The sequence below is a fragment of the Drosophila mojavensis genome, unplaced genomic scaffold (assembly GCF_018153725.1).
Source record: "Drosophila mojavensis isolate 15081-1352.22 unplaced genomic scaffold, ASM1815372v1 contig_19, whole genome shotgun sequence".
In the NCBI taxonomy this organism is placed as follows: domain Eukaryota; kingdom Metazoa; phylum Arthropoda; class Insecta; order Diptera; family Drosophilidae; genus Drosophila; species Drosophila mojavensis.
In genome coordinates this window covers 2,331,537-2,351,955 of record NW_025318726.1, presented here as the reverse complement: position 1 = coordinate 2,351,955, position 20,419 = coordinate 2,331,537, and the positions used below count along the sequence as shown (strand labels likewise).

Genomic DNA, 20,419 nt, shown 5'->3' with positions numbered 1-20,419 from the left:
TTATTTATCGTCAATCAAAACGTGTGAGGTGAAAACACTGTAAAGCAGAACCAAATATAATTAATCGATTGCGCTTTAATAAATGCAAATCGATAACTTGCTGTCTCGATGACTCAATAGTATTTTGATACAGCTGGGCAACTTAAGCGAGATTAATGAAAGCCGAATTGGTCTAAAGCCAGATGTTTATAAAATTATCGCTTAATATCGCTGATTTTATAATAAACTAGATAGTAACTATGGGTATGTATTGCATTACGCACTACTAAATGGAATGTGCATGCGAATATTTACCACTGTATGTTTAGTGTGTGGGTGCGATATGAACAGTTATGTTTTTTGGGCAAATGTATCTAAAATTGCATTGCAATGTACATTTGTAAATGCGTAATTCAATACTCACAATTATAATCAGAAAAATAAAAATAAAAAATCTGTTTCTTTAAGGTTGCAATGATGTTGATTCAATTTCAAAATTGGAAAAGGACCTTGCTCTTTTAAAGGAAGAATATAAGAAACTTCAGCGCAGCTATGTAGAATTGGAGCGGAAATATAATGAAGCTATTGTCTCGACTTCCGATCTGGAGTCCACAGGAGAATTTAGCAGTTTTGTATCAAGACTGGCACTGACGACGGCGTCCTTATATGGACGTTCCATATATTCCGATGTGAACATTAAGACCAGTTCCAATGGGACAATTATGCCGGCCCACAAATTCGTACTCCATGCCCGATCAGACAAATGGCGTAACGAGGCATTAGCCACTGCCAAAGAATTAGATTGGAGCGACTTGGAAGAGGATATAGCCACAGCGTTGCTACGCTGGATTTATACAGATATTATTGATTTGCAGCACGATCGATTGACCTTGGGTCTGCTGAGAGTGGCGCATCGTTTTTCCTTACCTGGACTGCTCGGGCTCTGTGAGAGGGCTCTAGTGGCTTCTGTGGGCGTACGATCTTGTGTCCGATTCTATTGTGTGGCCGAAGAAGTGGGCGCAGCTAGCCTACTTGAGTACTGCTCCGGCATTATATCCACGCACTGGGATGATCTAACTGCACAGGATTTCGAGCACATGTCTGGACCGCTTCTCTACAAAATGCTCAAAAACAAAACCAAATATCCCCTACACTCGGCAGTCCGACTTTTGCGCGAAGATGTCGTTTGCTTGTGCCTTGCGGAAAATAGTAATTCGGTAAGTGACAAAAAACTCAAGGGAAACATTGAAAATTTAAAAAACTTTTGCGTTATTAGTTTAGCTTATCGCTTTTTAGTTTATACTTAATGTATTTCATATCAAGGCAAGAGTTTTTTCTGGAAACACTTTAAAGGTATTTGAAAATTCTACTCTCCCTATCAAAACTTCTTAGAAAATTCTTCAAAATCTTTTGCTGGCCTGCCAAAATAGCGGCGAAGGAGGTTAACAATCTAATAGATCTTTGATAATTTATAATAGACTCTTGTCAAAATAACGGGAAAGCGCTAAAGGTACAAGAAAAATGTTTCTTTTTTTTTTTAAATTCAGAATATTTTCCTCTTTTTAGTGATTGCTGGTTCCACTTGCAATTTATTATAGAATTCCGTTTTTACATTCGAAATATACTTTCAATTTATAGACTTTGCTATACATTTTTTTTTAAGAACTTCCCTAGTTGTTAATCGGCAGAAATATAAAGTGTGTAAATCTCTGTAAATGCAAAAAACATAAAAGAAAAAAGAAAAAATGCATTTACATAGAGTATTTATTCAAGTACCTCTCAAAGGCTTACTCAAGAAAGGTAGTACAATCGTAGCTTTAACAACAGATAAACAAAGATTTCTTTTTAGGTTTCTATACAACAATATTCCATGTTATAAACTTTATCTTCGAATTGTTTGTTAATCTTGATAAAAGACGACTGGGCAGCATTTGTATTATTATTATTATAATTTTTTTTTTTATCACAAAAGGCCATAGCAAATATTTATGTTATGCTCAAATTATCACAACAACTTCTAACTTAAAGCCGAACGCGTTACATTTAAATATATGTATTTAAGTGTGAAATTTCGAATTATATATTATTGAACAGCAAAATAGCGCTGAATAGAAAAATGGTCGCGCTTATCAGTTTTCTGTCGGCAGTAAAATATTTCGCTGAGTTGCACAATTCGCCGCGGCAGTAGCAGTGCATGATTTTCGATCCCGCGAAGTTAGACTGAATTTCCGTGCATTCTTCCTTATATACCTCCTGCACCAAGTGCTCCTGCTCCCATTGCCTATTGCGAAACACCTGCAGAAACAATATAATTATAGTTATTTCATAAATTATACATATATATTTTGACTGTCAATCCACCTGAGTTGTGTTTTTTTGTTGAGCACAACCTCTTGTGATGGTTTCTTGCTTTTGTCCATTTTGAAGGTGCAGCGTTGATATCGTCTTCAAACACATCGTCGAATATGGACACTGGGCAACATAATGTGCAGACTCCTCGAATTTGGAGCACAGTGGGGTAACAATTGTTGCATTATCAACAAAATACTTCTCCACTGTTACTGAGCACTTGTAACATTGTAAGACTTCTCTCTCTGAACATGTGGCTGTAAAATTTCAATTTTGTGAATATTTTTGATTTATTAATTATAAACTAGTTTAGGTTAGCTTAAGTTGAAGTAAGTGGTGCAATGTCATTTGATTTTTATTATTATATATGAATGTTGATTTACTATTTACGAATATTTCGCAACTCCAATCGTTATAATTATTATTGATGATGCTCTCAGAAAAGCGTGTTTCAATATAGACGTTCTTAGACGTTATTAAAAGAAAATCTTTTGTAAGACATGATATTAGTGGAATATATATTTTTGCAACTAAATTCTTAAAATACAAAAGTATTTGATGTTTTGAATTCCATTCTCATACGGCAACATGCGTATATCAGTCGACTTTATGGCTTATGCATGAAAATCCAATTTCTCAGGCGGTAAATGTTCGACATTTCTTTGAAAGTGACGTAGAATTTATTTATTGATTTTGCGCAATTTAACATACATTGTGCAAAATCAATATGTATATATATACATATTTATTTATGTATATATAGCAGATAAGTCATTCTATGTACTTATCGGCTTCGACACATTTGTTAGGAGACACGCCCAATGAAAAGTGGCCTTAACAGTGCGAACGGCATTGATAAAGTTCTAGAATCAACAATTCATTAATCAAATAGATTAATTTTGAAAAGATAGAGTAAAATTGTTCTTATTTATCAAGTGTATACATTTTGAGTGCCCCTATGAATGTAGTAGGCGTATATACATGAGTACTTTCTGATAGATAACGGTCCAATAGTGATGAAAGCATTTCATTGCCGAAAAGTTGGAATAATCATTTTGGATGTTTATTTCCTGATCGGGTAAAGAAAGTAATAACAATAATTCACTTTCGAATAAATGAGTTTAATTATTAGGGGCGTAAACCATAAATTAAATTAAAGTAAATTTCCCATCTTACAATGAACCTTAAGAGTTTATAAATAGCTTCCATGAGCGCCTTTAGTAAGATTTGTTGAATCACGGCCGACACTTTGAATTCATATTGTTTACTTTTGCATGATTTGCTCTTATCTTTAATAACATTTCATAATACATATAAATTCGTACATATAGAAAGCATTGAAATTCCATATACAAATGTGTATATTTATATACATTTTTATATAAAAAATCTTGTTGCTTTTGCATTGAGAACGACTTTTGAACTATTTTGTTTTGCGCTCAATAATTGTATTCTTATCTTTATGCGTTCGGTGTATGGACAGATGCCATTTACTTCCATATTGTATATTGTATATAAATGCTTTGTTTAATGTCCCATCATAATACAGACACACAAGATTTCTTAAAACCTTTTAATATTCATGTCCATCTGCCTTCCCGATTAAGAGACTTGAAATAAAGAACATTCACTCGTGTATACCGCTGTCCGCGTAGTAGATATATATATATGTAAATTATGGGGCTGCCTCCAGTGGGTGCGTGGCAAATGAGGAAATGCCCTATCATGCACAGTGATATAGCTGGAGTCATTAAATAAATTACATTTTGACCTACTCTAAAGAGCGGCTCCAAAGATTTTTTAAAAATAGAAATGGGCTATTTAATCAAATCTGTTAAAGCACTCTCAGTATTCTGCAGTCAGTTACATCCGGTACTTACTTGTTGATGCTTATTGTAAAAATATATGCAAACATTAAAAAAATTTACTACACTACTGCTTATATTAATTTACGAGCTTACGCATTCTACTATTTTAATTATTTTCTTTCCACTATTTTTAATACATGTATCTAAGTGGTACTTAATAATACCAAAAAATACCAACCTAAATCTAAAGCAACAGCAAGTAAAATAACGCCTTGGAACAGGTGGTAAGCAAAGCCATTGTTGCGCGCCTTAACGTCCATCATTATAAATATTTAGTATATGGTATTTAGGAGGTACACTCAATCATATGTGTTGTGTTGTGACATGGATTTACATACATATGGTCTTCACATATGTACGGTTGTAAATGTATTAGTTTCTGTCAGTTTCCTCATATATGATTTAGTTTTAATGCCATTGTGCGTATTTATATGTATGTATTATGTTAGTATATGTATATACAATACATACAAAGTTGATTATAATTTTCTCTTGCAATACACGGCCATTCATTCATACACATACATACATACGTAGACAGAAATGCGAACAAAAAATAAATAAATCTTAAACAATTGCCGGTATTGGAGAAAGTTTTGCTATTTCGATTTGTGGGTGCAAATGAAGAAACCCATGCACGCTTGTGTGTCGAAATTCACATATATGAAATTATTCTATATTGAATTATAATATTTCCTCCATATTATTTCATTTATCTGCTAATTTTGTTTAAACATTAGTCATTTGCTTAAAAACAGAACAATATTAATAGCACACGACAACGGAGAAAATCTACACCCGCTCCATTGGATGAAAAACTAAAGACTGACGAAAGAGGCTCAAAGCAGAATGCAGAGCGCAAACAAATGGTCGCTTTCAGATGCGCAGAGAATTTCTGACGTCACAGTTTCACATCTTTTAGGGCTGCACAAACAACAACAGAGTCTGTATTTAAATCTGTAATAAATTATATAGAAGTTTTAGCAAATACAACCACTGATGAATATCATTTAAATATTAGATTCAATTTATAAGTTGTACATGTACATATATGCATTTAGCTGTGTATGTATATATTTATATTTATCTTATATATAAAATTCTCGTTTCGCGGTGTTTGTTGCCAAACTCTTCCGAACCGTTCGACCGATTATCACGAAATTTTGTGTGCAGGTCGGGTAGGTCTGAGAATCGGCCAACATCTATTTTTCATGGCCCTGAGTGGTGTGGGCCACCATTTATTAATTCATACGTGCAGGTGATTATACGTGTTTTATTAGTATAAAAGGTAAGGTAAATAATGAACAATCGAATATAATATTACGGCACTGTTTGTCACCAAACAGTTTTTCAACTTGAAAAAAACTGTTTTTGAACTCGAAAACGCAAGGGGGCTGATTTGAGTCGTCGAACACTCAAATCCAGAGGCATGCGAGATAGCAGAGCACAAAGATCAGATGAAGAAAGGCAACAAAGCAATGCGGATGTCCGTGTGAGCATGGCGCAGTTACGTGCATCACAATTGCAAGAGGCACGAGATGAGGATGACCCTGATGTCACGATCATTTTATATATTATTCATGCCGAAAAGTAGATCCTTAAAAATTTTGCTACGAGTCTAATATATTTATCATTTAATGCTATAAAGTATAGGTAAAAAGGCAAAAAGTATTTAGGGTGCTCAGACTAAGGATACCTTAAATATTGGTGTTTGTGGAATCAGTTACTTTTTTATCTATATTGATGACGCTTGGTTTTGACTTTAGATTGCAGTGGAATTTTGAAGATATATTGGAAAATATTTCCATATTTTTATCTGAATCACAACGTTCTAGTTTCAAATAATTTTCCTCCTATTTTGGGGTCTGGAAAAGAATAAGTACCAAAAAATTGAATTTTTCTAATAAATATTTGTTATATTAACATGATTTTCGAGACAGTCAATAATCTAAGCTAATTAGATTTATTTTAATTCAACTAAATTAAAATAAATAAATTACACACTTTCATTTTGCTGTTGTTTCCTTTCAGTTGCCCGAGCTGGTGAATAGTTTGTCTGAACATGGGCAGCTACCACTGCAGATGGCATTGTCGGCGAAAAGTGTTCAAATTGCCCAGACTCTGGTAAATAATGGATCTGCGAATGTGAATGCCTATGATGCCAAGGTAAGTTATAAATTAAATGTAGTAAATCATCTGAATAAATATACTTCGAGCAGGGATCTACGCTTCTTATAGATGCTGTAAAAAAAGCGGATAGTTTTGCAGCAGACTTTTTATTAAATCACAACTGCCTTGTTGATCTAGTGTCCAGGTAATTTGCATAAGAACCTTTGCTAAATATTATAAATTAACCATATACTTTATTTTTTAAGGTCGTCATCCGACACAGCTCTTCATATTGTATGCAGCTATGGCGAAACTAACGAAAATCATGAAAATGTATCCCAGATGATTGATATCGGCAAGAAAATATTACAGCGCAAGGCTAATGTAAACCTTCAAAATAGCCAAGGCCAAACGCCGCTGCATATTGCAATCACATCTCAAAATAAGGCTATGGTGGAGCTATTACTTGATGTGCCCGATATTGACATTAACTTGCGTACCAATGATGAGAAGTGTCCTCTTGAATTGACGTTGATTCCATTTAATAAGGAAAGCGTCAACCTAGCTGCAAAACTCCTCAAGATGGGAGCCAAACCGAATCCATTAAAGTCTGGGACAAATAACAACCTGCTGCAAGTGCTTGCCATGGGTGGAAGAGATTTTGAAGAGGCAGCAATATTTTTGACTGACTTTGCTGACCTTGAGCATCTTAATAGCGCTGGCTTTTCTGCCATCCACATCGCTGTCCAAAAGAACATGCCGAATCTTGTGGCTAAGCTTCTTGATGCAGGCGCTGCCCCCAATATACAAACGACTTCCGGCAATATGAAGTCGCCCCTACACATCGCTGTGGAACAAAATGCTCAGGAGATTCTTGAGACGTTTGTTAACTTCAGCAAAAACAACTCTGAAAAAGTCGATTTCGACGGCAGGGATGCTAATGGCGACACGCCTCTAAGCTTATGCTTAACCCTTAATCGCATTGAATTAGCTCCAATACTTATCGCTGGCGGTGCTGATGTGAATGCGCGTAATGGACAGGACTTGACTTTGTTGCATCAATCTATAATCAGCGGGGACAGCGAGAAAGCCGTTTTTCTGCTGGACCAAGGCGCCGAAATTAATGCGCTTACAGGTAAACTATATCATATTACGGAATTTCTTATTTAAGGAATTTAGATTGGTGTAGCCATCGAAAATTATCATGTGATCTTTACATTGATATATTTGTATACTTAGGTGATCAAAAGTCTGTCCTTCAACTGGCTATCGATTCCCATCTGCCCAAGGTTGTTGACGTTTTGTGCATTAAGGGCGTGGACCTTAGTACATTGGACAGTTCAAGAGATTCACCTTTATGGACTGCTCTAGAATTGGGATTTGAGGATGTTGCGCAAATTCTAGTTCGCCATGGTGTTGACACCGACTGCTGGAGCCAAGGACCTGAGGGCTGCCAGCAAACGCTGCTGCACCGGGCCATCGATGAAAACAAGGAGGCCACAGCAATGTTTCTCGTTCGCAATCAATGCGACTTAGACTCGCCGCGTCAGCCGGGTCCAAATGATGAGGGTGGCGACGAAGCGCGTGACAAAGCCTCGCCTTTGCATCTCTGCTGTCAATGGGGTCTGACAAAGGTTGTGCAGGCACTTATAGATCACGGCGCCAATGTGAACGCTGTAGACGCTGAAAGCAAAACTCCAGCACACATAGCAATAGAAAACCAGCATGAAGACATTATAAATATCCTATTGTGCCATCCCGGGATAGACCTGAAGCTGCGGGATAAATCCGGTCTGACGCCTTTTGCGACTGCTCTGGCCATCCGTAATCACAAAGCCGCTCAGCGCATACTCGAGAGGCTGCCAAATGCAGCCGAAATTATGGATAATCGTGGGCGCAATTTCCTGCACATAGCTATATTAAAAGATGACCTAGAAAGTGTTCTCTTTTTGTTGGCTATTCAAGTAGATGTCAATTCACGCGTCCACGACGCCTATCAGTCCACTCCACTTCATCTAGCAGCTGCGTCGAAAAACGAAATGATTATACGTAATTTAATACTAGCCGGCGCTCGAATCAACGAACGAGATGCTGTCCAGAAAATGCCGCTTCATATAGCAATTGAGCGTGGAAATCTTGCGGCAGTTTCGGCGATGATCCAAAATAATGCCGATTTCGATGCAACTGATGCTGATGGAAACAATGCCTTGCACCTTGCGGTCCACGGGGGTCAGCTGGCTATAGTCCGAGAGCTGCTGACCGAATCACGAGTAAATGCGGAGGCAACCAATGCGAGGGGCCGCAATCCCTTGCATGAGCTGTGTCGCGTTGGCGAAGACAATTCCGGTGCTGCCATTTGTGAACTGTTTCTTGAGTGCATGCCGAAGTATCCGATTAATGTGCCCGACATGGACGGCAACACACCACTTCTGCTCTCGTACATGCGAGGACAAGCTCCACTTTGTAAGGTTCTTGTAAAAGCGGGCGCTTGTCTTGGGGCTCAGAACCGAGAGGGAATCAATATTTTCAATTACAAACTAGCGACAGATCAATTGCTGACTAAATTGTTGGACCAACTGCCTCAGGAGTCGCCGTGGGCAGAGTCCGAGCTGTGCCAAGAGTGTGGCTTAAAGTTTTCGCTGACCATAAGAAGGCACCATTGGTAAGTAATATTATTTTATTGTATATATATACCTCAAATAAATATCTTATTTTCATTTTAGCAGGATAAACTTCTATTTTATAATATGCAATGTAATTAATATAAATTCTGTATTTTCTTTTGTCTCCAGTCGACACTGTGGAAGAGTTTTGTGTTCCAAGTGCTCCAATAACGATGTACCCATTGTCAAGTTTGGCATTAATAAACCCGTAAGAGTTTGCAAGGTGTGCTTCGATGTACTTCATGGAGGCAGCTAAAATAATGAGCAATAGTTTGTAGTTTGCTTTCGGAATAATGATAAAAAAGTATTTGGTATGTATATTTCTTATACTAAAATGTTTGTCATCTGAGTATTAAATCAAATGATTGCGTTTTTAGAGATCTATTCATAAATGTTAATTGATCAGATTCATCAATTTAGACTTGCTCGAATTTTATTTTTGAAATATGCAAATCTCTAATGAATCATTATGATATTACGTTAAAGCAAATGCTTTTATCTATGCCTCTTGGCTTATTATACTTACGAAATAAAATGATTTATTAGTGTGAAATATTATAAAAGGGTTTCGATGTTAAGCAAACGTTTTGTTTAATGAAGTTTTCAAACGAAACAAATCGTTGTTAGGGAAAACTGACAGCTCATACCGCTGCACTTATATGTATATACTTAAATATAAAACAAATTCGGAATACATTAATATTTGTCTATTTTGTTTCTGTCTGTTTTTCAGATTTAAAAGGCAGTTTATACCAACCGGACTATAAGCATCTTAGAGATATTATATTATATATAATACATTAACGAAAACGATTATTAAATCCTATCTATATGCATACATATACACATACATGTTTATCCTGTATAACTAATATTCTGTTTGTTTCATTACTAAGTCAAGAATTGAAGTTTGTCTCAGCGCACACTGTAAATCATATGTAAATAATAAACAAATATAAAGTGACATTAATAAATAATAAGAATTCATGTTTTTACAAGAAAAAAATCGTTTACATTTTACTTGTAATAATATAAAATGTAATAAATGGAATCATTTCTTTATTGTTTGTTCCGTTTATATTTATTCCACGCTCATATTTATTGTCTATTATTTAGAAGATGTTATATTATTAAACTAGATGTCAGGGTCTAACGCAACTGATATACATTTTTAACGATACTTATATAGGCTTGCTGTATAGTCAAGTAGATTGGGTTGTCTAAAATAATAATATTATAATAACAAAATTACCAAAGTGTTTATCCTGTAGCCACTGGTCAGACGAAACTGATAATTATATTGCTTATAGGAAAAGACAAAGGAAATTTGAAAACAGGATGTGTTTCTCAGATTTGAAGCTAGCATATTGACATCATTCGCTGGTGCGATTTCAATTGATATAGATCTTTGCATTTTCTTTTTAATAAAATGATCATCTGATATATCTACAGATATAATACATTCATATTTAAAGAGAAATGCTAGATAGAACAGAGCGTGGTTGTTGTCAACTCTGTGATTGAATGATGCTCTTTTTTTTACACTGGTTCAACTTGTGCGTCTCTCAGATTTTTTTCTTGCTGTACACATGAACGATTATCTGCTCTTCTTTGGTTCTTCGTCTTCCTTACCTTCAAGAATACTTACTTCGATGTTCAGGTTTTATAGTGGAAATAATAAAGCTCTTTGGCCACATTAAGAATATATAGTTGTTTGTCGAGCTGTGTGGACTTGAGCTGAAATTCGCAGGTATCTTATCGGAGCTAAAGAGAAGAATATATACAGGAGCTTGAAGGGCATAAATGAGCCTCCAATATTTTAAGAAATATTATTCCTTAAAATACTATATATTATCGTTAGCCTATCTTAGATCAATATTCCGATTCTACTCAAATTTTGAAGAGACATTTTATCAGTCATGCCGTCACATATACCTCACCTTAGCAAATGAGACGGAGCTGATCATGTGTTTGGTGCAAATGCGAATGATGCACATGCGAATGATGCACATGGTATGGTTACTGTGGAACACACTTAGTATCATCAGCTTAACATATTTCAGGTCCTGCTGTGCTTTTGAGACATCCAACATAAAGGCAAGTGCAAGTTTGATATTTGAGAGAAAATGCACACTGATTGTGTATATTGGGCGTGCGCTTAGTGAAGGGAAACTTACACAGCTACAGATATTACAAGCCGATTTTTAAGAGGTGTCATAATCAAAGCACTTTTAAATTGCTACACATTTAAATACTCTCATACAGTATAGTCATTATCGTATGACACACAATTTTCTGCACATTCACAAACTATTTCCATCAATAGACCAATCAATAGGAGCGCCAAGTATTTAGTTTGTCAATGGATTGACTATACAAATAAGTTAAATTCCATTACTTAGAATCTTCAACAATTTTACTCAAGCGCAGTATATTAGACAATAATACATATGATCATCTTATTGCTTAACTACTTGAGCTTTGAGAAAAGACTGTGTGCAACGCAATGATCCAACTCAGCGACGTAGTCGAACAGCTCCTCCATGCATGTTTCAGTTGTTTTTGAGCGACTGTTCACACGGTCGTTGCATTCCTGATATTTGTTGTATAGACTTTCAATATGGCCCTTAGCCTGGCACTTATCCTGCAAAATGCAAATTAATTGTGTTTAGTTTTTAATACATATCAACGACAAAATTCTACTTACTCTAAGTTCGGCTTGCGGGTCAACCAGCTCCGCTTCATCATCATCAGCCCGAACAACGGGAAGTCCGAAAAATTTCCAAAAGGCCATTTTAGATGCTGAAAATTACGTAAGACTTGAAATACAAATCTGACTAGTGACAAATATTTCAAATCAAATATTAGACACTATTAGTATGTGAATGTGTATGAATATAAAATTGCACATAATAATGTGAAGAGACCGCTGCTTTCCACGATGTTTATGTGCGAATTCGTGAATTATCCGTGAGTGATCAAAAACAAGACCAATTGGAACAGATTATATGAAAATTAAATAAGCGCTAGCGGCAAACTTACAAAAAGCAAGGAATTAAATTATGAAAAATAAGTTAAAACCTTTTTGTCGATTGACTTGTGATGCAATCAATACGGATATTTTATTAGTGGCGTTGCCATACTATTTAAACGTATTCACATATGTCTATTAAGTGCCAGGCCAGTATTTTTACAACGCCGATGCTATCGACTGTTTGTGTCAACAATTGCTAAAATCAACCTAAATAATCTAATATTTGCTATATTTTGAAAAAATAAAAGTGGTTTTCAATAAATAAGAGGACTATATATTTTATAAGTAGAGGAGTGTCCCAAAAACCATAGGTAAATAATAATCGATCAAAATGAATAAAACATCGATAACATTGATTTTACACCCCTTCGAGGCCTCGTTTTTTCTGTGTATTTTTTATTCGACAGTGTTTTAATACTTCATATGTTGTTATATATCGGGAATTTCATATTCTTTTGATGGAATCGCTACAATGCTGATAAAACAGCATTAATTACTACGTTGCATGAATTCGAGGAGGTTCTGTTCGTGGAAATAAAGATATCGCAAACATTTTTATTTTCCTGTCAATACACACCCGGACGTGCCCGCCGACATAGTCGGTAGTCGTCTTAAACTACTTGCAAAGTAAGTAACAAAAGTTGTCATATTCTTTATATTGATTGTATTTTGAGTGGTTATACTTTAAATATGCCAACAACAAATTTGCTGATGTAGCTCTATATCTATTTCGTAAAAGATCCCGTAAACGTGGCCAACTGATATTCTATGGATACCAGCAATAACTATACCTTAATTAATGGCGGAGAATCATCGGGCGAACAGACGCACATCACGATGCAGGGCTATCGTGATGGTAATGTCTTTAATCCTGCGTGCCAAACGAGGATGCATAGGAACTTCAAATTATTAGCGGATCCGCAGTTGTTGAAATGTGGTACCAAGTTATATCGGTATGACGGCGTTGTTCCTGGAGACCCGACGTACCCAACAATAACACCTCGCGATCCACGAAATCCACTTATTCGAATTCGAGCCAAGCCTGTCGAACCTTTAATGCTGGTTGTACCCCGGTAAGGCGCCATTTTTGATTTTTGATTTTGGACCTTGTTAAACAATAGCATATGCTTTATCTTTATAGATTTGTGATCGATTCCGATTATGTCGGGCAGCCACCTGCAATTGAAGTTACGGTTGTTAATCTAAATGACAATATCGACAAGCAGTTCCTTTCTAGCCTTCTTGACAAGTGCGGGCCCACGGACGAAATAACTATATACCATCACCCAACGACAAACAAGCATTTGGGCATCGCGCGTATTGTCTTTGAAAGCACCAAAGGAGCACGACAGTTTGTCGAAAAGTATAACCAGAAATCAGTGATGGGAAAGGTAATGGATTCTAAGTGATTTTATAGTTTGTTGAGTGTGTGCAGCAGTTAGCTGTCTGCAGCTATTTATATAGTGAACAATCATATTCATTTTCGTATATTACAGATATTAAACGTATTCTGCGATCCTTTTGGTGCCGTTCTAAAGAAAACAATTGATAATATTACAAATCCTGTTGCACCTCGACCATTGGCACCGATCACACCTCATTCGACAACAACGCATATTTCGGTAAATGAACATTTTCATGAATACACAGAAAAGGAAGATCCACATTTAGTTTCTGGAAGTGGTTATAACGCTTATTACAAGAGTTCCGCGTATGGCGAAGTGGAAAGAGATCGGCATAGAGATCGAGATCGTCTCATAAAAGAACGGCCACGACATTCCGTTGAAAGAGGCTATGATCGGGATCGTGGGTCACGTCATAAGTATAGTAGCTCACGTCATGGTCGCCATTACTACTCTCGAGGATCACGGGAGAGGAGTCCGGACATAAGCAGAGATCGTTTATATAGTTCTAGAGACAGAGATCGAGACACAAGGTCATATGATTATTCTCGCTCGAAAGGACGAGATAAATTTCGAGAGCGCAATAGATCAAGAGATCATTCTCGCGATCGGATGAGGGACAGAAGAGATCATCGCTTAAGTTCGTCAAAGGAACGGGATTACCGAGAACGAGATCGAGACAGATCTATGGATATTGATGGTGATCGGAAGGAGCGCATTAGTTCTAAGCACGATATACGCTATGAATGCACTGAAGACGAAAATGGTACCTCATCGGTGTTTCAAAACCAACAATATTATTCTGGCATTCCGGCACCTAACCATATACCGTCTGATTACGGATATAGCCATTACAGCTACACTATGAGTGAAAGTGTTCAATCATGGAGCAGCTCCCACCGAAGGTGGCCCGCCCCACAACCAGACTCACAGATTATACCGCCACCACCTCCGCCCCAAGAAGAGGAAGAAAACTGGGACGATCCACAACCTCCACCATTAAAGTCATATTCAAAAGATATCTCACCTTCAACGGAGGCAGTTGGTATAAAGCAACAACTATCACCAAAACGACCACAGTCAAGCAAGTCGAATAATAATCTCGAGACAGCTGCCGAATCAGAGACAAACTCGGAGAACGTTGACTTGGACACACGTATTGCACTCATATTTAAAGGCAAGACCTTTGGAAATGCTCCACCTTTTCTGCAAATGGATAGCAGTGATTCTGAAACAGAAAAACCTAAGGTTGATGATATCAATGAGGCAGGGGATTCGAATCATTCAAATAGCAACCAGAACAAGCATGGAACTGATAAAACTCTTTCGGCTTTACAGCAGCAAGGCGCTAGTGATATATCAAGTGATGACGACATTCTGATTAAGAAAGAAATTCCGGTCCCTGTTGAAAAGTCTGAAGCAAATGATAACAATGACGATAACATGTCTTTGTCAAGTTTATCATCACATGAAGAAACGGTAAAAGAACCTGCGCATCCGTCAACCCAACTGGCATCAAAAATGATGTTTGCAGGATATACGGATCCCCATGCATCAAATCATAATAATTATTACTATCATCAATCAGCATATGGATATGGTCACTATCCATCTGCCATAGCACCGAGCTCCGGATTGACCGGAAAGTACTTTTCGAACCCCGCGTATATGCAAGCGCCATACCTCCCGGGAGTTGTTTCGGCAGACTCCTTCAATTTAGATCCGTACATGCAAACATATGGTTATCAGCATACCCAGCCGGATCAAAATGATGAGGTGAAGCAAAACGTTAAAAAGGTTATGAATATTATTGTTGAAGAACTGAAACAAATCCTTAAACGAGATGTTAACAAACGCATGATTGAAATGACAGCTTTCAAGAACTTTGAGGCTTGGTGGGATGAGCAAACGGCAAAAGCGCGTACAAAACAATTGCCAGCAGTTGCCGAGACCAGTACAACTAATAACATTGCAGCGGAAAAACAAACATTGCAAGAGAAACCGCCCGACATTAATCAATTAATTAATACGCAAAGAGAAATTCCAGACTTTCAGTCCTTCACCAGTATTGGTATACGAGCTGCAATGCCTAAATTGCCATCATTCCGCCGTGTGCCCAAACATCCTAGTCCCGTTCCCGATAAATTGGAACGGGATCTTAGTGACCAAGAAGAAATGGTACAGCGTTCGGATTCAGATAAAGATGATTCAAATTTGGGTAGTTCCGATGCTCCAAATCTTAGCTTAAAACGACGCACCTTGCAAAGGGATATTGGAAAATTACGTCTTACATCAAACAATATACGACTGAAAAGAAAGGGAAGTGCCTCAAGTTTCTTCTCGTCGTCTACGTCGTCGTCTTCCAATAGCGATGGTGAAAATGATGCTGACGATATGGGCAATAGAGCAGAAAATGACAGGAGTAGCGATGATGAAAGCTTTGATGAAGACATCCCATCCAGCAATTTAAGTGAAAGGGACAAGTTTACCAAGAAGCGTAGACGTGACTTGAAAGCTTCCGATGAAAAAATATTAAATGTATATTCGGATTCTGAGGAAGAGAATCAATCAATAAATCGAATTTCGTCAACCAAGCGAAGTCGTTTGAAAAAAATTGACATATACTCTGATACTGATGAAGATGATGATCAGAAAACAGAGAGTAAAATATTTACGAGCTCTAAACCTAATCTCATGTCATCCATTCCGTCTGACCTCGAAGACATAAGCAAGGATAGTTGCTTTGACATGGACGAAACGGAAATGGCTTCAACATTTGAAAGAGAATCAAAGACGGATGATAAAATGGAAAGTGAATCCCGCCGATCTCCTACACCTGTTCCGCCACCGGATTACAACGAAGAAACTGTATCAAAGTCTGATGGCTTAGGTACAGCGAAATCTCATTTCGGGTATGATCGTATCTATAGTGATTCGGACGAAGAACGAGAGTATCAGGAGAAGAGACGGCGAAACACAGAATACATGGCCCAAATCGAGCGCGAATTTCTAGAGGAACAACAGAAAAAGTCAAGTCAGACAGACAATAAATTAAACGTTGATCTCAATTTGGATATTGATAAAATGTCTAGCTTTGAGATGCCTGACACACCTGATATTACAAAACTGCCTCCAACACCCGGTGCAAAATTATTAGTGGAAGAAGCAAAAATATACAAGAAAACTGTTATAGATGCTGACGTCGAAGGAAAACACTATTTGAGCACAGTAAAGACTGATATTTGTTTGAAAAGTACTAAAAGTACTAATAATCAGTCGAATGAGATTGAAAATACAATTACTTCGAAAACAGACACCGATCTAAAAACGGAAGTTTTTAAAACAGATCAATCTGGCACTCAGCAGAATGAGGATACACGAATTTATAACGGAAAGGAGTCTCCTGTCTCTTCAGACAGTGGATCCAGTCAAGCGTCCCAAGCTAGTCAAGTGGCATTAGAACATTGTTATTCCTTGCCTCCGCAAGCACAAGGTGCATTCGCAACCGGCGCTTCAGCGGACCAATTTGATTCTAAAAATAAAAAAGAGGCGGAAAATATGCAGCTTGCTAGGCCTGGACCAGGAAGGCCTCGCAAGGACTCTGTTCGAGCGCAAAAGAAGAAGAAAGATTTTTCAGTACGACAGGTTAATAAAACGACGAAAATGGAGTCAATGAAGAATACACTTTCTGAATTAGCTCGCCAAACCTCTAACTTTGTTCCGTGTGAAATGTTCAATCCTCGTGATCAAAATGAAGAAATGGTAATCCTATACACTTTCCTGACAAAAGGCATTGATTTGGAGGACATTAAGTACATCAAGATGAGCTATATTGAGCATTTGCAAAAGGAGCCATATGCGTAAGTCAATTATTGTTTAGATTTCAAGCAAACTTCTAATCAACTTTATTGTTTGTAATTTTAGTATGTTTTTGAATAATACTCATTGGGTTAATCACTGCACCACGGACAGAGCGTTCTGGCCGCCGCCTCCTAAAAAACGGCGTAAGGACGACGAGCTTATGAGACACAAGACCGGTTGCGCACGTACTGAGGGCTTTTATAAATTGGATGTACGCGAGAAGGCTAAACACAAATATCATCATGCTAAGGCAAACATACATGACACTCAAAATGACGATCGATGCGACGAGCCAACGGCATTGACGAATCATCATCATAATAAATTAATATCTAAAATGCAAGGCATTTCTCGTGAGGCTCGATCGAATCAGCGACGTCTTCTGACGGCCTTCGGATCGATGGGCGAGTCCGAGCTTTTGAAATTCAATCAGCTCAAATTCCGTAAAAAGCAGCTGAAATTCGCAAAATCGGCAATTCACGACTGGGGATTATTTGCCATGGAACCTATTGCAGCAGATGAAATGGTTATTGAATATGTTGGCCAAATGATTCGACCAGTAGTTGCAGATTTAAGAGAGACCAAGTATGAAGCGATTGGCATTGGAAGCTCATATTTATTCCGAATCGATATGGAGACTATTATTGATGCGACTAAATGTGGCAATTTGGCAAGATTTATAAATCATAGCTGTAATGTAAGTATAACTAAATGATACCAATGATTAAAGCTCTTGTTAATTTATTGATTCTTAATTCTGCTTGCAGCCAAATTGTTATGCCAAAGTCATTACCATAGAGTCCGAAAAAAAGATTGTTATATATTCAAAACAACCTATTGGTGTTAACGAAGAAATTACTTATGACTACAAATTTCCTTTAGAGGAGGAGAAAATCCCATGTCTATGTGGAGCTCAAGGGTGTAGGGGTACGCTTAACTAAATCAGAGAAGAACTGGCTTTAGATACGCTGCAAAATTACTAAAAATTAATGTTAAAAATTGCTTTTATTTTAACACACTATGTTATTACAGCGCTTAAAGGAACACAATATTATTTTATGTATTCTGTTACATTTAGTTAGAACATTTTTGTATCTTAAGTAATTTAAAATTATATAAAAAAGAAATTCAAAGCATTGCATCGCCGCCTGTTTTGAATGATAGACCTTAAATTCGTAAGATTTGTCGTTCGTAACGTTTTGGTTAATAAAGGTAATATATAACATGTAAATTTGACAAAAAAAACGCCTGGTTTTTATATGTTTCATTTTTTAAGAATTGTATCAATAGTCACCAATATTTACCTTAAATATAGTTTTTTTTAAAACTTAATTTTAAGCAATATGGAACTCTACTTTATTAAGTATTTATTTTTAATAATAACAGTTCTTTCTGGTATGTAAATATATATAAGTCTACATTGAAGTGTATAATATTAGAATGTGAATAATATGTATAAAGTAAAATGCTAAAAAAGGATGTGCAACGTATTTAATTTACTCATTAAATATTGCTATGAAAATGATATACTTCAAAATCGATTTATTGTATCAAAGTGAGTTTTGAAATATGTTGAAAATCAAAGGATGTTTTGAGCGATGGAATTGATTAAATATTTTACAAAATCTGTTGGGAAAATAGGTAGAACGGATTCCTGTATGCATGCCATATATGTATGTAACTCTGCAAACATCTAGGGGTAATAAATAAATATAAAGAATACAAGAGTTTATGTGATTTGTATGTCATTTAAGCACTAAAAGTCGTGTTCAACGAACATGGATAATTTCAGAACAGAGATTACAGATTATTTGGTCTTAACCGCGCTTCAACCATTTTCAAATAAATCAATATCTTCGACATCATATCAGATTTTTAGCAATTTTATTCACACAATTTATTTAGTCTATATACATATATAAATTACTTAAACCACTATTCACAAGGGGTTAAAAATTCATTTTAAATTGGGCTTTAATGTTATTTGCATATCTAATTGTGATTGGGCAATGTCCCCTAGAGCCGATTGTATCTTTTCCAGCAATAATTCTCCTTTCTGAACAACTTGTTCGAGCTGCTCAGCAGTTTCCTGATTTTCAATCTCCAGTCGCTTAAGACTCGAATTTTGTAATTCAATTGAACTGTCTTCATTGGGCAATGATTCAATAAGCGTATCAATGTCCTTAGCACATCGAGCTATGAGCTGGGCGAAAAGTTGAGCATAGTCTTCCTGAGGCGGGTTCTGTACGGGTGTCTGTGAGCCAGTTCTGTCGAAATTTGCAAACTTGCTGGGATATGAGGTTTGCTGAATTACACCGATGGCATTGCAAAAGTGCTCAGCTTGCTAAAAAAAAAAGGCAATGCAGTTACTTATATCTTTGTCAACCATAAATCTATTGCCCGCTTACTTGATTGACAGTGTCCTGCAGTTGAGTAAGCCGGTCTGCCATAGCTTATTAGGCTTTCGCTCTTTTTTTCTAATAATTTTAACTCATTAACGAAAACGTCGAATTCTATGAAGCAAACTGTTGTGCATTAGTGATGGGAGTAAAGGCAGCACACATTCTATCGACTGTCGATGCTCCTTAAATATCGATTTCAGATTTAAGGCTATCGATTTCACTTTAAATTTTTTATCGACTATAAAATACTAGAAAACATATTTTCTGATGCGCGGGTAATTATTTTAAAAATTTATTATATTCACCCATATAAGTATTTTACTTTATACGTACATAAGTAAGTAAGTAAGTCCACAACTTGTATAAATCTTTTTAATATAACATTTAAAATTGTGTCGTTAATAAATTCAACTAATGGCAAAATAAGAAATTTGTGCTATACTAAATCTTAGCCCTTTCCATAGAAAATATATGATATAATCTGTTATTTCGCTCAGTTTTCATAAAATGTGTGCTTTGATAAATATTATGCGTATTATTATGCGATTTACCAGAGGACATTAGTTATAGAATAATTCTATGATCATAAATTTAACAATTGATGTAAGAACGTTTGTATTTTTTACGTATGTTTATTTCTTTATTTGACACAGTTTTAGTTACAGCCATATATTTCTATGCAGCATATGTGTTATTCTTAACGTCTATGTAAAAAATGAATTTAGAAATAAAAAAGGTGTAGCCTAAATTT

At 36.4% G+C, this 20,419-nt stretch overlaps 5 protein-coding genes across 9 annotated transcripts; 2 read left to right on the top strand and 3 right to left on the bottom strand.

Annotated features, from left to right (window-relative positions):
• Positions 1-107: 107 nt before the first annotated feature.
• On the top strand, positions 108-9,948 carry LOC6572326 (rabankyrin-5). The gene is made up of 8 exons (XM_001998429.4): positions 108-243; positions 448-1,196; positions 6,228-6,362; positions 6,416-6,510; positions 6,572-7,440; positions 7,545-8,967; positions 9,098-9,279; positions 9,702-9,948. The coding sequence occupies exons 1-7, from the start codon at positions 240-242 to the stop codon at positions 9,222-9,224; spliced, it is 3,402 nt and encodes a 1,133-aa protein (XP_001998465.1). The 5' UTR covers positions 108-239; the 3' UTR covers positions 9,225-9,279; positions 9,702-9,948.
• On the bottom strand, positions 1,726-5,029 carry LOC26527925. 2 transcript variants are annotated; one of them, XM_015166351.3, is made up of 3 exons: positions 4,375-5,029; positions 2,341-2,585; positions 1,726-2,274 (listed from the first exon to the last, which is right to left on the bottom strand). In XM_015166351.3, exons 1-3 carry the CDS (start codon positions 4,457-4,459, stop codon positions 2,056-2,058), a joined length of 549 nt encoding a protein of 182 aa, XP_015021837.1. In that variant the 5' UTR covers positions 4,460-5,029; the 3' UTR covers positions 1,726-2,055. The 2 variants fall into 2 exon arrangements, with proteins under 2 accessions (XP_015021837.1, XP_015021836.1); XM_015166350.3 differs by having other exon boundaries at positions 4,668-5,029.
• A 1,418-nt stretch (positions 9,949-11,366) lies between the features above and the next one.
• LOC6572327 (cytochrome b-c1 complex subunit 6, mitochondrial) lies at positions 11,367-12,143 on the bottom strand. Of its 3 annotated transcripts, none has more exons than XM_015166352.3 (3): positions 12,050-12,143; positions 11,676-11,770; positions 11,367-11,612 (listed from the first exon to the last, which is right to left on the bottom strand). In XM_015166352.3, the coding sequence occupies exons 2-3, from the start codon at positions 11,760-11,762 to the stop codon at positions 11,439-11,441; spliced, it is 261 nt and encodes an 86-aa protein (XP_015021838.1). In that variant the 5' UTR covers positions 11,763-11,770; positions 12,050-12,143; the 3' UTR covers positions 11,367-11,438. The 3 variants fall into 3 exon arrangements, with proteins under 3 accessions (XP_015021838.1, XP_001998466.1, XP_043863524.1); XM_001998430.4 differs by having other exon boundaries at positions 12,011-12,118; XM_044007589.1 differs by lacking the exon at positions 12,050-12,143 and having other exon boundaries at positions 11,676-11,784.
• A 238-nt stretch (positions 12,144-12,381) lies between these two features.
• Positions 12,382-18,745, top strand: LOC6572328 (histone-lysine N-methyltransferase SETD1). 2 transcript variants are annotated; one of them, XM_032728010.2, is made up of 6 exons: positions 12,382-12,629; positions 12,720-13,075; positions 13,144-13,393; positions 13,499-17,265; positions 17,330-17,963; positions 18,034-18,745. In XM_032728010.2, exons 2-6 carry the CDS (start codon positions 12,771-12,773, stop codon positions 18,205-18,207), a joined length of 5,130 nt encoding a protein of 1,709 aa, XP_032583901.1. In that variant the 5' UTR covers positions 12,382-12,629; positions 12,720-12,770; the 3' UTR covers positions 18,208-18,745. The 2 variants fall into 2 exon arrangements, with proteins under 2 accessions (XP_032583901.1, XP_001998467.2); XM_001998431.4 differs by having other exon boundaries at positions 12,383-12,629; positions 12,742-13,075.
• LOC6572329 (mediator of RNA polymerase II transcription subunit 21) lies at positions 18,661-19,823 on the bottom strand. The gene is made up of 2 exons (XM_001998432.4): positions 19,675-19,823; positions 18,661-19,610 (listed from the first exon to the last, which is right to left on the bottom strand). The coding sequence occupies exons 1-2, from the start codon at positions 19,714-19,716 to the stop codon at positions 19,224-19,226; spliced, it is 429 nt and encodes a 142-aa protein (XP_001998468.1). The 5' UTR covers positions 19,717-19,823; the 3' UTR covers positions 18,661-19,223.
• Positions 19,824-20,419: the final 596 nt, after the last annotated feature.